Below are 10,407 nucleotides of genomic sequence, written 5' to 3' on the forward strand. Positions count from 1 at the left end.
AAACCTTTGTGTGCAAGGAGGGATGAGTCTATGTACAGACACAAAGGGGGTACTTCAGAGAGTGGACAGAGTCCTAAAATTATTAAAAATCATAGCATTTACAAAACGGTTTGCCTCACAACCAGTCAGCTTTATTATATGGCTGAATATAAAAAGTTCTTTCCCAAGATGAATTTCGAAGACCACAACTGTGTTAACACTTAATATTCCTGAACAGATGAGGTCAACAGGTACGAACCAAGACTGTGCTGAGCAGACTCAAATGAACGGCCACCATTGTTATAAAGAAGCAAGAAATCTAAAATTTAAATGCTCTCCCTTGAACACTCCTCAGTGAGGCAGAGGAGATATTCATTGGATTTGCCTCACAGCCGTACTTACATGGCAAATGTTTATTAGATAAAGCCTTTTGGAGGCCTCGCTAATCAAAATCATTTAAACATGGCCTAATTTGCTGCCCCCTGTCAGTGAGACCTCCCTGGGGCTTCTGTAGTTAGTGTTACACCCAGAAGTGAGAGGTCTTGGCTCACAGCTCTATACATCTGCTGAGAATGGCCTCCTCTGCAATAATCCTGTATTTAATCATCTCATGGGAGGTATTATTAAGATGGGGAGAACAGGGGGCTGTGGGGGGTGAGGAAGAAGGTGGAATAGGGGGAGAATGGCCATAAGCCTTCCTTGATCATTAGGCAAAGTGGCCGAGATAGTAAGAATCCTCCCACCAACTTGTCAGTTCGGATGGAAATCACCATGGAGAAGATTAAAGGCAACAGGAATTGTAGGGTTTTTTTTTTTCTTTTGAGCCAGAAAAGTAGCTGGAAACAATGGTACAAAATTGATAACTCATTATTCTTTAGCACGCCTTGGCGCCAAGCATGCCTGCCTGTGGCATCCTAAAATCAGGGCCCCATCCCTGCCCGGAGAGACGAACACATCTATTCCAAGTACAGAAATCCATCCACCTCTGATTTAGTAACTGCAAGACTTCAGTATAAAACAAGATGTTTCTCTCCAGAAATGGGGTGTGCACCATTGAGCCCAATGGTGACACGCTGATGAATTCTGGCCAAACCAGTTACCATCTTCCTTATCTTCTCCTGCAGTTCTTACTCGATCTTAAACACATCATCTTCTAACGCACTCTCATTTGGTGATGGTGTATTGGAGAGGCGGCAGTATGAGGACCAGGGCCTGGGGGAGACGGCGCCCCTGACTATCATCTGCCAGCCCACGCAGGTAACACTGACCCTAAGTGGGAGGGCTTGCCCTTGCTGCCCCAAAGGGTTCCCAATCTCTCAGGGAGAAAGGGCACGAAATTATAAAAGATACACAGAAATGTCAGGTTAGGAAGAGTCACGTGGATGGAACAGACAGCGTCTACCACATCCAGGTCTAGTCTGGTAGAGAAGGTGGCTCTGCAAACATATTATCTGTAACGTCATAAGAGTTCTATCTATTTCAGAGGCCACTGTGACATTAAAGAAAGTAAGAAGGCTCTTAGCCCAGTGCCTGGCCCATGGTGAGTGCTCACATGTGTCTGAGTGCTCAATATATGCCAGGAACGTTGCAGAATGGAGGAGTGGGTGTGGGGATCGTTCTGAACAATAGAGACAAAGGCAAGTTGAGGATCAAGAGACTAGATCACATTGGCTGGAGCCCAGGCTTGAATTAGGGAAGAGTAGCAGAAGAAACAGGAAAGATCATGGCACTATCCCACATATTAACCCTGTCAGGGCAACTAACTGGCAGCAAATGTAAAGTGCTGGCCACACTAGGGAAACTAGGAATAGCCGACGATCAACAAGGAACATAGAAACATCTATAAGGATCCACCCAGCAGTTATAGAACCTGAAGTCATTTGGACATGCCTTTGACTAGACTTGCCTATTTCATCACTCCAAGGGAGCACCTGTCCTCCCTGAACCATTTCTGGGAACACCAGCACGCATGTAGTGAGACAACAGAGCCAAAGTTGTGACCAGAGAAGCCCAAGCTGGGGGAGACTATCCAGCCATATGGCCTCACCACCATATGTTAGAGGTGAGGCAGACACTTTTGTGAGAAAAGTCCTCGCTCCCTGAAGTTGTGGATCAAGTATCCCTTTGGGGGAGGACTGGATGGCCAGCCCGACCTACTGGCTAGCTCTCCCTCGGAGCTGTAACTCAAGTGGTCTTCACGTTTTAGCAGCGGCCAAATGCTACTCCTATAAACGACCCCAGGACAACACTGGTGTGCGCCAGTCTTTGCAACCCTTTGATTTGACAAAACACCTGCAATTCATCTCATCTGAGCCTCAAAACAACTTGTGAGGTCTATAGGAGGAGTCTTAGTGCCCCCATCGTACAGAGAGGCCAACGTAAATCCCAGGTGGTTCCAGGACCCGTCCCAGTCCTACGCTGGCCAAACTTGTTCTAGAGCTCAGCTCTGCTCCTGGCTCCGGGATGTGTTCACTTTCTTCTGTGCTTCCCCCGCTAATAGTCTTTCTCTCTCTACAGCCTCTGAGAGTCAAGAGCCAGCCCGGCCCTCAAAAGAGATGTCTCTTTGTGTGTCGGCATGCTGAGAGGATGGATGTTGTGTTTGGAAAGTACTGGCTGTCCCAGTGCTTTGATGCCAAAGGTGAGTGGTTGGTTGACCTGCTTAACATTGGCATACCTGTCATGGCCTCTAGGGGGCAGAGTCAAGCTACATTTGTCTAGATGGGGTCCTTTAGGGTTGTTCCGCGTCCTGTAGGAAATGCCTATAATCTGTTACAACGTAAGTCCTTCCTGATGGTCTTGAGTGTTAGGGAAGAGGTTAAGTGTTCTTGTCCCCATTCTATAAACTGGGACACCAGAGGCCAAAGAAGGCAAATGTCTTGCCCATGGTCATTTGGCAGGGGCAGAGACAGGTGTCCTGATTCTGTGGCCAGAATTCCCTCCATTACGTCACACTGCCTTATGTTGGTGCCCTTTTCATTTGAGTTGCGCGCCTAAGAGTAAGAGGCTTGCGTATCATACAGTCCTCCTGCTCTAGAGTGTGTGGTTGTTACTGCCACTTAAAAATGATCTCTTGTCACTTTTGTCAACAGAATGCAGGAGCAGATGCCAAGACTCTACCAGAGGAAAAGTGTCCGCTTCAGTGTTTTCTAGAAAGTTCAATTCCATTTCTTTGGCCCAAAAGGAATGGAAATGGGGGGCTGTGAGGATCAGCAACAGAAGTCCTAAGGAAAACAGAAAGTCATCCTTTGTCTGACTTTTTTTTTTTTTCAGGCCGCTACATACGCACCAACCTGAACATGCCTCATAGCTTACCTCAGCGGAGTGGTGGTTTCCGGGATTATGAAAAAGATGCTCCGATCACCGTGTTTGGATGTCTGCAAGCAAGACTGGTGGGTAAGTGTCCTGGAGTGATTGCACAGCCTTTCCTGGCTACTTCTTCCAAAGACTGGTTCCAGTGGGCATGCCAGGACTCTTTCTACGGTTTTCTACAACTATCCTACAAGTAATTTATTTCCCCAATTCAAAAGGGGATTTATTACGCAACCATGAAGTTCAGAACACTGTGCTTGGCACTGGGCTGGTTTCCCAAAGTGAATGAGGTGTGATCCCTTGAGGGCTGTATGACCCAGTGATGGGGTAAGGTCAGCTTCTAGTGCAGGGGTGCAGAGGAGAGAAGCCTGGAGTGGCTGGGTGTAGAGAGGCCGACTGGATCCTTTGAAGATGGTCAGCTCTTTGCAGGTCTATTCCATACCTGCCAGGCAGATACAGCAGCCTTGTCCGGTTCAATCATGTCACACATTCACTGATCACTTACTTTGTGCAGGGTCCTATGCTAGGTGTTGGGGATCCAAGCGAAAGCCCCCACCCTTAGGGAAACAAACTTTTAAGTGGATAAATATCATACATCCTGAGTATGCTCAAGAATAAAACTGTGTACAGAGAATTAGGAGAGCATAATAAAACACACAGAAGAGGGGAGGAGAAGTCACCTGGGCAGAGAAGGAGCAGGAGGGTAGGAAGTGTATGCCTGGTGGGGAGAACAACATAAAGTCATAGGCGTGAGAAATAACATCGAAAGTACTTAGAAAAAAAGCTCTCTTTTTCTAGAACATGGCTTGTGAGCCACACGTGATACAGCTGGTGAGCTGGATAAAGACGAGTTCACAGAAGACCTTGCCCCTCCATATTAAGGTGTTTAGACTTTATCCAGTAGAAAAAAGAAGTGTGTTCCACGAGGAAAGTGTTAAAGTATCGGGTGTTGGGACTTACCTCTGTTATCTAAGAATATGACAGGCTGAGATCTTGTTTAGTGCAAGATAAAAGTAAAACAAGATCTCAGTGGCACAGTAAACTATCTCATTTATATCACAAGTGTGAAATCAGAGCATTCTCGTGTTTCTGGATCTCTCCTAGATGGATATTTTCCTGCCTGTTAGCGCCACAGAGAAGGAAAGAAAAAGACAAGAGGGGGTCTTCCATATGGGCTCTTTCATGGAAACACTGATGAGGGGAAGCTAAAAATGCCAGCTCTCTGTGAGCCCCCCACTGACAAGGGGGTTTGCAGGGTCTGCCTGCTGCCCGCTCCCACAATGAGCTCCAGCAAACCGATTCTTTTTTGCCTTCCTTTGCAGGGGAAGCCTTATTGGAGAGCAACACCATTATTGACCACGTCTATTGCTCCCCATCCCTGCGCTGCGTTCAGACTGCATACAACATCTTGAAAGGTTAGACTGGATAAAGGTCAATGAGTCCATCCTTCTGCCTCTAGACAGCCCTACACCTAGGTTATCCTAGACTTGTGGGACATTAGCCAATGGAAAGCTTCAAATGTGGAATTCTTAGCCATGATTCTTTTGGAAGATGTCTTTGCAAGCGTCCCCAAATCATACTCTGGTGGCATTAAATGACATGAAAGGAGGTATACAGATCATTTTTCGCTTGAAAATGTAAAGCCCTCTCGGATGAATGGTAGGCTTGTGAAATATCGTTGTCTGGCAATAATTTGGAGCTTACAGAGTGTGATCCTTTTTTTTGCAGTGAAACAGTGAAATCATTTCCTCCCACTCTGCTCTGTTTTTGCTTCTTGTTTACAGTAGCAATGGTGCTCCTAAGTATCTACAAATCTTAATCATCCCTGTTTCTGCAGTTAATTGGATGGCTTTGAAAGGACCATTGCTATAAAGATACTCAACTTTCACCCTAAAATCAGGGGAAGCTTGAGTTACAGGGATCTCCATTCTCATTTCACTGGAAGGAAAACTAGTAGAAACAGAGTGGAACTATTTATTCACTTATACCAAACAAATGAATGAGCCAGAAATAGCCAAGCCAATGAAGAATGGACACTACCTTTGAGGCTTCTATTCCTTAAGTAAACCAGAATGCATTTATATATTAAAATACTTTATATATTAAAAAACTGGGCTAACGGCAACATAAAGAAAATTAAACAGGGACAAGTCCTACTCTGAGGGTAATTATTCTTTGAGAAAACACAGGACTTGGAAATACTCAAAACTGGATTTTCTGGTAGAGAAAATGAATAATTTACATGATATTCAAATACAGTATAAGCTATTGTAGAGCAGTGGATGCTAAGAGAATTTCTGAGGTTTCTTAGCAAGGCCATCTTGGGACTTCCCTTAGAAAAAGCCATTCTAGTAGTCACAGAAGTATATACATGATATGGGTAATGACTTGTGTTCCTTTCCTTAAGTCAGAGACCACGTAAAGCCAGCACACATCCTGTTGGTGGGGCCAGTGTATCAAACTCATATGTTTGTCACACATGGAAATTAAAAACCCCTTGACCAAACCCACGTGCTTCCACCTTCTTTTAGCTTTATGTGGCAACTGGTAGAAAAGAGAATAGATTTACCAGAATTTGTATGGCCATTCCTTCATCTTCATTTTATTTCACGTCTAAGGTTTACAACAAGAAAACCACTTGAAGATCCGTGTAGAGCCTGGCTTATTTGAGTGGACGAAATGGGTTGCTGGGAACACATTACCTGCATGGATACCTCCATCAGAGTTAGCTGCCGCCAACCTGAGTGTTGATACAACCTACAGGTAACCCTCTGAGCTGCTACCTCCCAGAGTCAGTGTGGACGTACTTTTCTATACCAGGTCAGGCCAACTATGGAGATGAAGGACCAGGCAGAGCCTACGGGCAGGTGTCCATAGTGGTGGGAGTCAAGTTACGATTTGAAAAACCACAACCGGAGAAAGCTAGCATCCCCTCGTACTTAGCACGAGTATGGACACACATTGGGCTTTCCTGACTTCATTAGATCTCTTTCAGTGAATGATAAAACCACTTTGCATTCCAGGATTGTGCACCAGCTAAGGATGATGCAGTTCCAGAAGCTTGTTGGGGGTTAAGGGAAATGACAGGGTCTTGCCTTGGACCGTCATTTTTCAAAGATTTTTAATTCTCTTTATCTTCATTTATTATTGCCGTAACCCCAGAATAAGGTGAGCCACTTTAGGAAAGCCTCTTGTACTCTCTTATATATGAAAGTCATTCACTTAGTGACCACACATAACAATGATGGCAACAACAACTAAGCTCTATTGATCATTTTCTGCGTGTCAAGCACTGTGTAATCTAATCTGCTTTACCATCTCCCCATTCCTAGTTCTTTGCTTTTTCCATGAGACCAGACTGTGCTGGGAGTAAAAAGAAGTGTTTAGAGATTGATCACAAATGAATAATCCACATGGAAGCAATTAATGTAACTATATTATTATTGGTGAACTCTCAAAACTGCACTCGGGCGTTTGTAAAATGTCCCTCAGAAGGGATATTCATGCCCATTATAGAGGGGAATTAAGTTCATATTTCTTAAGGCAGAATTTGAAGCAAGTGACCAATATAAATAGCAGTTTCCTCCTTGTGATATCCTGTGACCTTTCATTTCAAATACCTACCCAAACCACAAATGACGCAGTGTGAGCTTCTGGCATGGATAGGAGAAAATATCTTTTTTCCATATTCATTTTCCTCTTTTGTAAATAAAACTTCGGATGACCCCATAAATTAATGTGTGCTACTTACCTAAAGGAATTAGCATGCCTCAAAAATAAAATTAAACCGGGGCGCCTGGGTGGCTCAGTCGGTTAAGCGACTGCCTTCGGCTCAGGTCATGATCCTGGAGTCCCGGGATCGAGTCCCGCATCGGGCTCCCTGCTCAGCGGGGAGTCTGCTTCTCTCTCTGACCCTCCTCCCTCTCGTGCTCTCTGTCTTTCATTCTCTCTCTCGCAAATAAATAAAATCTTAAAAAAAAAAAAAAAAGAAATACTATAAAAAAAATAAAATAAAATAAAATTAAACCAATCAATCAGATCCCCTACTAATAATTCAATCGAGCCTTGAACAACGTAGGGGGTGAGGGATGCTGACCCCCACACAGTCAAATTCACATATAACTGTAGATTTCCCAAAAACTCAACTACTAATAGCCTACTGTTGACCAGAATTCTTACCGATAACATAGTCAATTAACACATATTTCGTAATCTAACCAAAGAGGCAAAGAATCTGTACTCAGAAAACTATAAAATACTCATGAAAGAAATTGAGGAAGACACAAAGAAATGGAAAAACATTCCATGCTCATGGATTAGAAGAACAAATATTGTGAAGATGCCAATGCTACCTAGAGCAATCTACACATTCAATGCAATCCCCATCAAAATACCATCAACTTTTTTCAAAGAAATGGAACAAATCATCCTAAAATTTGTATGGAACAAGAAAAGACCTCGAATAGCCAGAGGAATGTTGAAAAAGAAAAGCAAAGCTGGCGGCATCACAATTCCGGACTTCAAGCTCTATTACAAAGCTGTCATCATCAAGACAGTATGGTACTGGCACAAAAACAGACACATAGATCAATGGAACAGAATAGAGAGCCCAGAAATGGACCCTCAACTCTATGGTCAACTAATCTTCAGCAAAGCAGGAAAGAATGTCCAATGGAAAAAAGACAGTCTCTTCAACAAATGGTGTTGGGGAAATTGGACAGCCACATGCAGAAGAAGGAAATTGGACCATTTCCCTACACCACACACAAAAATAGACTCAAAATGGTTGAAAGACCTAAATCTGAGACAGGAGTCCATCAAAATCCTAAAGGAGAACACAGGCAGCAACCTCTTCGACCTCAGCCGCAGCAACTTCTTCCTAGAAACATCGCCAAAGGCAAGGGAAGCAAGGGCAAAAATGAACTATTGGGACTTCATCAAGATAAAAAGCTTTTGCGCAGCAAAAGAAACAGTCAACAAAACCAAAAGACAACTGACAGAATGGGAGAAGATATTTGCAAATGACATATCAGATAAAGGGCTAGTATCCAAAATCTATAAAGAACTTCTTAAACTCAACACCCAAAGAACAAATAATGCAATCAAGAAATGGGCAGAAGACATGAACAGACATTTTTCCAAAGAAGACATCCAAATGGCCAACAGACACATGAAAAAGTGTTCAATATCGCTCGGCATCAGGGAAATCCAAATCAAAACCTCAATGAGATACCACCTCACACCAGTCAGAATGGCTAAAATTAACAAGTCAGGAAATGACAGATGTTGGCGGGGATGCGGAGAAAGGGGAACCCTCCCACACTGTTAGTGGGAATGCAAGCTGGTGCAGCCACTCTGGAAAACTGTATGGAGGTTCGTCAAAAAGTTGAAAATAGAGCTACCATATGATCCAGCAATTGCACTACTGGGTATTTACCCCAAAGATACAAAAGTAGGGATCCGAAAGGGTACGTGCACCCCGATGTTTATAGCAACAATGTCCACAATAGACAAACTGTGGAAAGAGCCAAGATGTCCATCGACAGATGAATGGATAAAGAAGAAGTGGTATATATATACAATGGAATATTATGCAGCCATCAAAAGGAATGAGATCTTGCCATTTGCAATGACATGGATAGAACTGGAGGGTATTATGCTGAGCGAAATAAGTCAAACAGAGAAAGACATGTATCATATGACCTCACTGATATGAGGAATTCTTAATCTCAGGAAACAAACTGAGGGTTGCTGGAGTGGTGGGGGGTGGGAGGGATGGGGTGACTGGGTGATGGACACTGGGGAGGGCATGTGCTCTGGTAAGCGCTGTGAATTGTGTAAAACTGTTGAATCTCAGATCTGTACCTCTGAAACAAATAATGCAATATATGTTAAGAAAGAAAAAAAAAAAGAAGAATGTAGGAGGAGGGGAAGAATGAAGGGGGGGAAATCGGAGGGGTAGACGAACCATGAGAGACGATGGACTCTGAAAAACAAACTGAGGGTTCTAGAGGGGAGGGGGCTGGGAGGATGGGTTAGCCTAGTGATGGGTATTGAGGACGGCACGTTCTGCATGGAGCACTGGGTGTTATGCACAAACAATGAATCATGGAACACTGTATCTAAAACTAATGATGTAGGGGCGCCTGGGTGGCTCAGTTGGTTAAGCGACTGCCTTCGGCTCAGGTCATGATCCTGGAGTCCCGGGATCGAGTCCCGCATCGGGCTTCCTGCTCAGCAGGAAGTCTGCTTCTCCCTCTGACCCTCCTCCCTCTCATAAGCTCTCTCTCTCTCATTCTCGCTCTCTCAAATAAATAAATAAAATCTTTAAAAAAAATAAAAAATAAAAAATAAATAAATAAATAAAACTAATGATGTAATGTATGGGGATTAACATAACAATAAAAAATTTTTTTAAAATGGGCAGAAGACATGAACAGACATTTTTCCAAAGAAGACATCCAAATGGCCAACAGACACATGAAAAAGTGCTCAACATCGCTCGGCATCAGGGAAATCCAAATCAAAACCTCAATGAGATACCACCTCACACCAGTCAGAATGGCTAAAATTAACAAGTCAGGAAATGACAGATGTTGGCGGGGATGCAGAGAAAGGGGAACCCTCCCACACTGTTAGTGGGAATGCAAGCTGGTGCAGCCACTCTGGAAAACCGTATGGAGGTTTGTCAAAAAGTTGAAAATAGAGCTACCATATGATCCAGCAATTGTACTACTGGGTATTTACCCCAAAGATACAAATGTAGGGATCCGAAAGGGTACGTGCACCCCGATGTTTATAGCAGCAATGTCCACAATAGCCAAACTGTGGAAAGAGCCAAGATGTCCATCGACAGATGAATGGATAAAGAAGAAGTGGTATATATATACAATGGAATATTATGCAGCCATTAAAAGGAATGAGATCTTGCCATTTGCAACGACGTGGATAGAACTGGAGGGTATTATGCTGAGTGAAATCAGTCAATCAGAGAAAGACATGTATCATATGACCTCACTGATATGAGGAATTCTTAATCTCAGGAAACAAACCGAGGGTTGCTGGAGTGGTGGGGGGTGGGAGGGATGGGGTGGCTGGGTGATAGACATTGGGGAGGGT

At 43.7% G+C, this 10,407-nt stretch overlaps 1 protein-coding gene across 2 annotated transcripts in view; it reads left to right on the plus strand.

Annotated features, from left to right (window-relative positions):
• Window positions 1-10,407, plus strand: part of UBASH3B (ubiquitin associated and SH3 domain containing B) — a 139,502-nt gene that overhangs the window by 115,195 nt on the left and 13,900 nt on the right. For both annotated transcript variants that reach the window (XM_032427686.1, XM_032427687.1), the window contains exons 7-11: window positions 1,104-1,236; window positions 2,497-2,617; window positions 3,250-3,372; window positions 4,611-4,703; window positions 5,907-6,051. In XM_032427686.1, the coding sequence (XP_032283577.1) occupies window positions 1,104-1,236; window positions 2,497-2,617; window positions 3,250-3,372; window positions 4,611-4,703; window positions 5,907-6,051 (615 nt within the window). The remainder of the gene's footprint in view (window positions 1-1,103; window positions 1,237-2,496; window positions 2,618-3,249; window positions 3,373-4,610; window positions 4,704-5,906; window positions 6,052-10,407) is intronic.

Source organism: Phoca vitulina, unplaced genomic scaffold (assembly GCF_004348235.1).
Source record: "Phoca vitulina isolate PV1807 unplaced genomic scaffold, GSC_HSeal_1.0 scaffold38, whole genome shotgun sequence".
In the NCBI taxonomy this organism is placed as follows: Eukaryota; Metazoa; Chordata; class Mammalia; order Carnivora; family Phocidae; genus Phoca; species Phoca vitulina.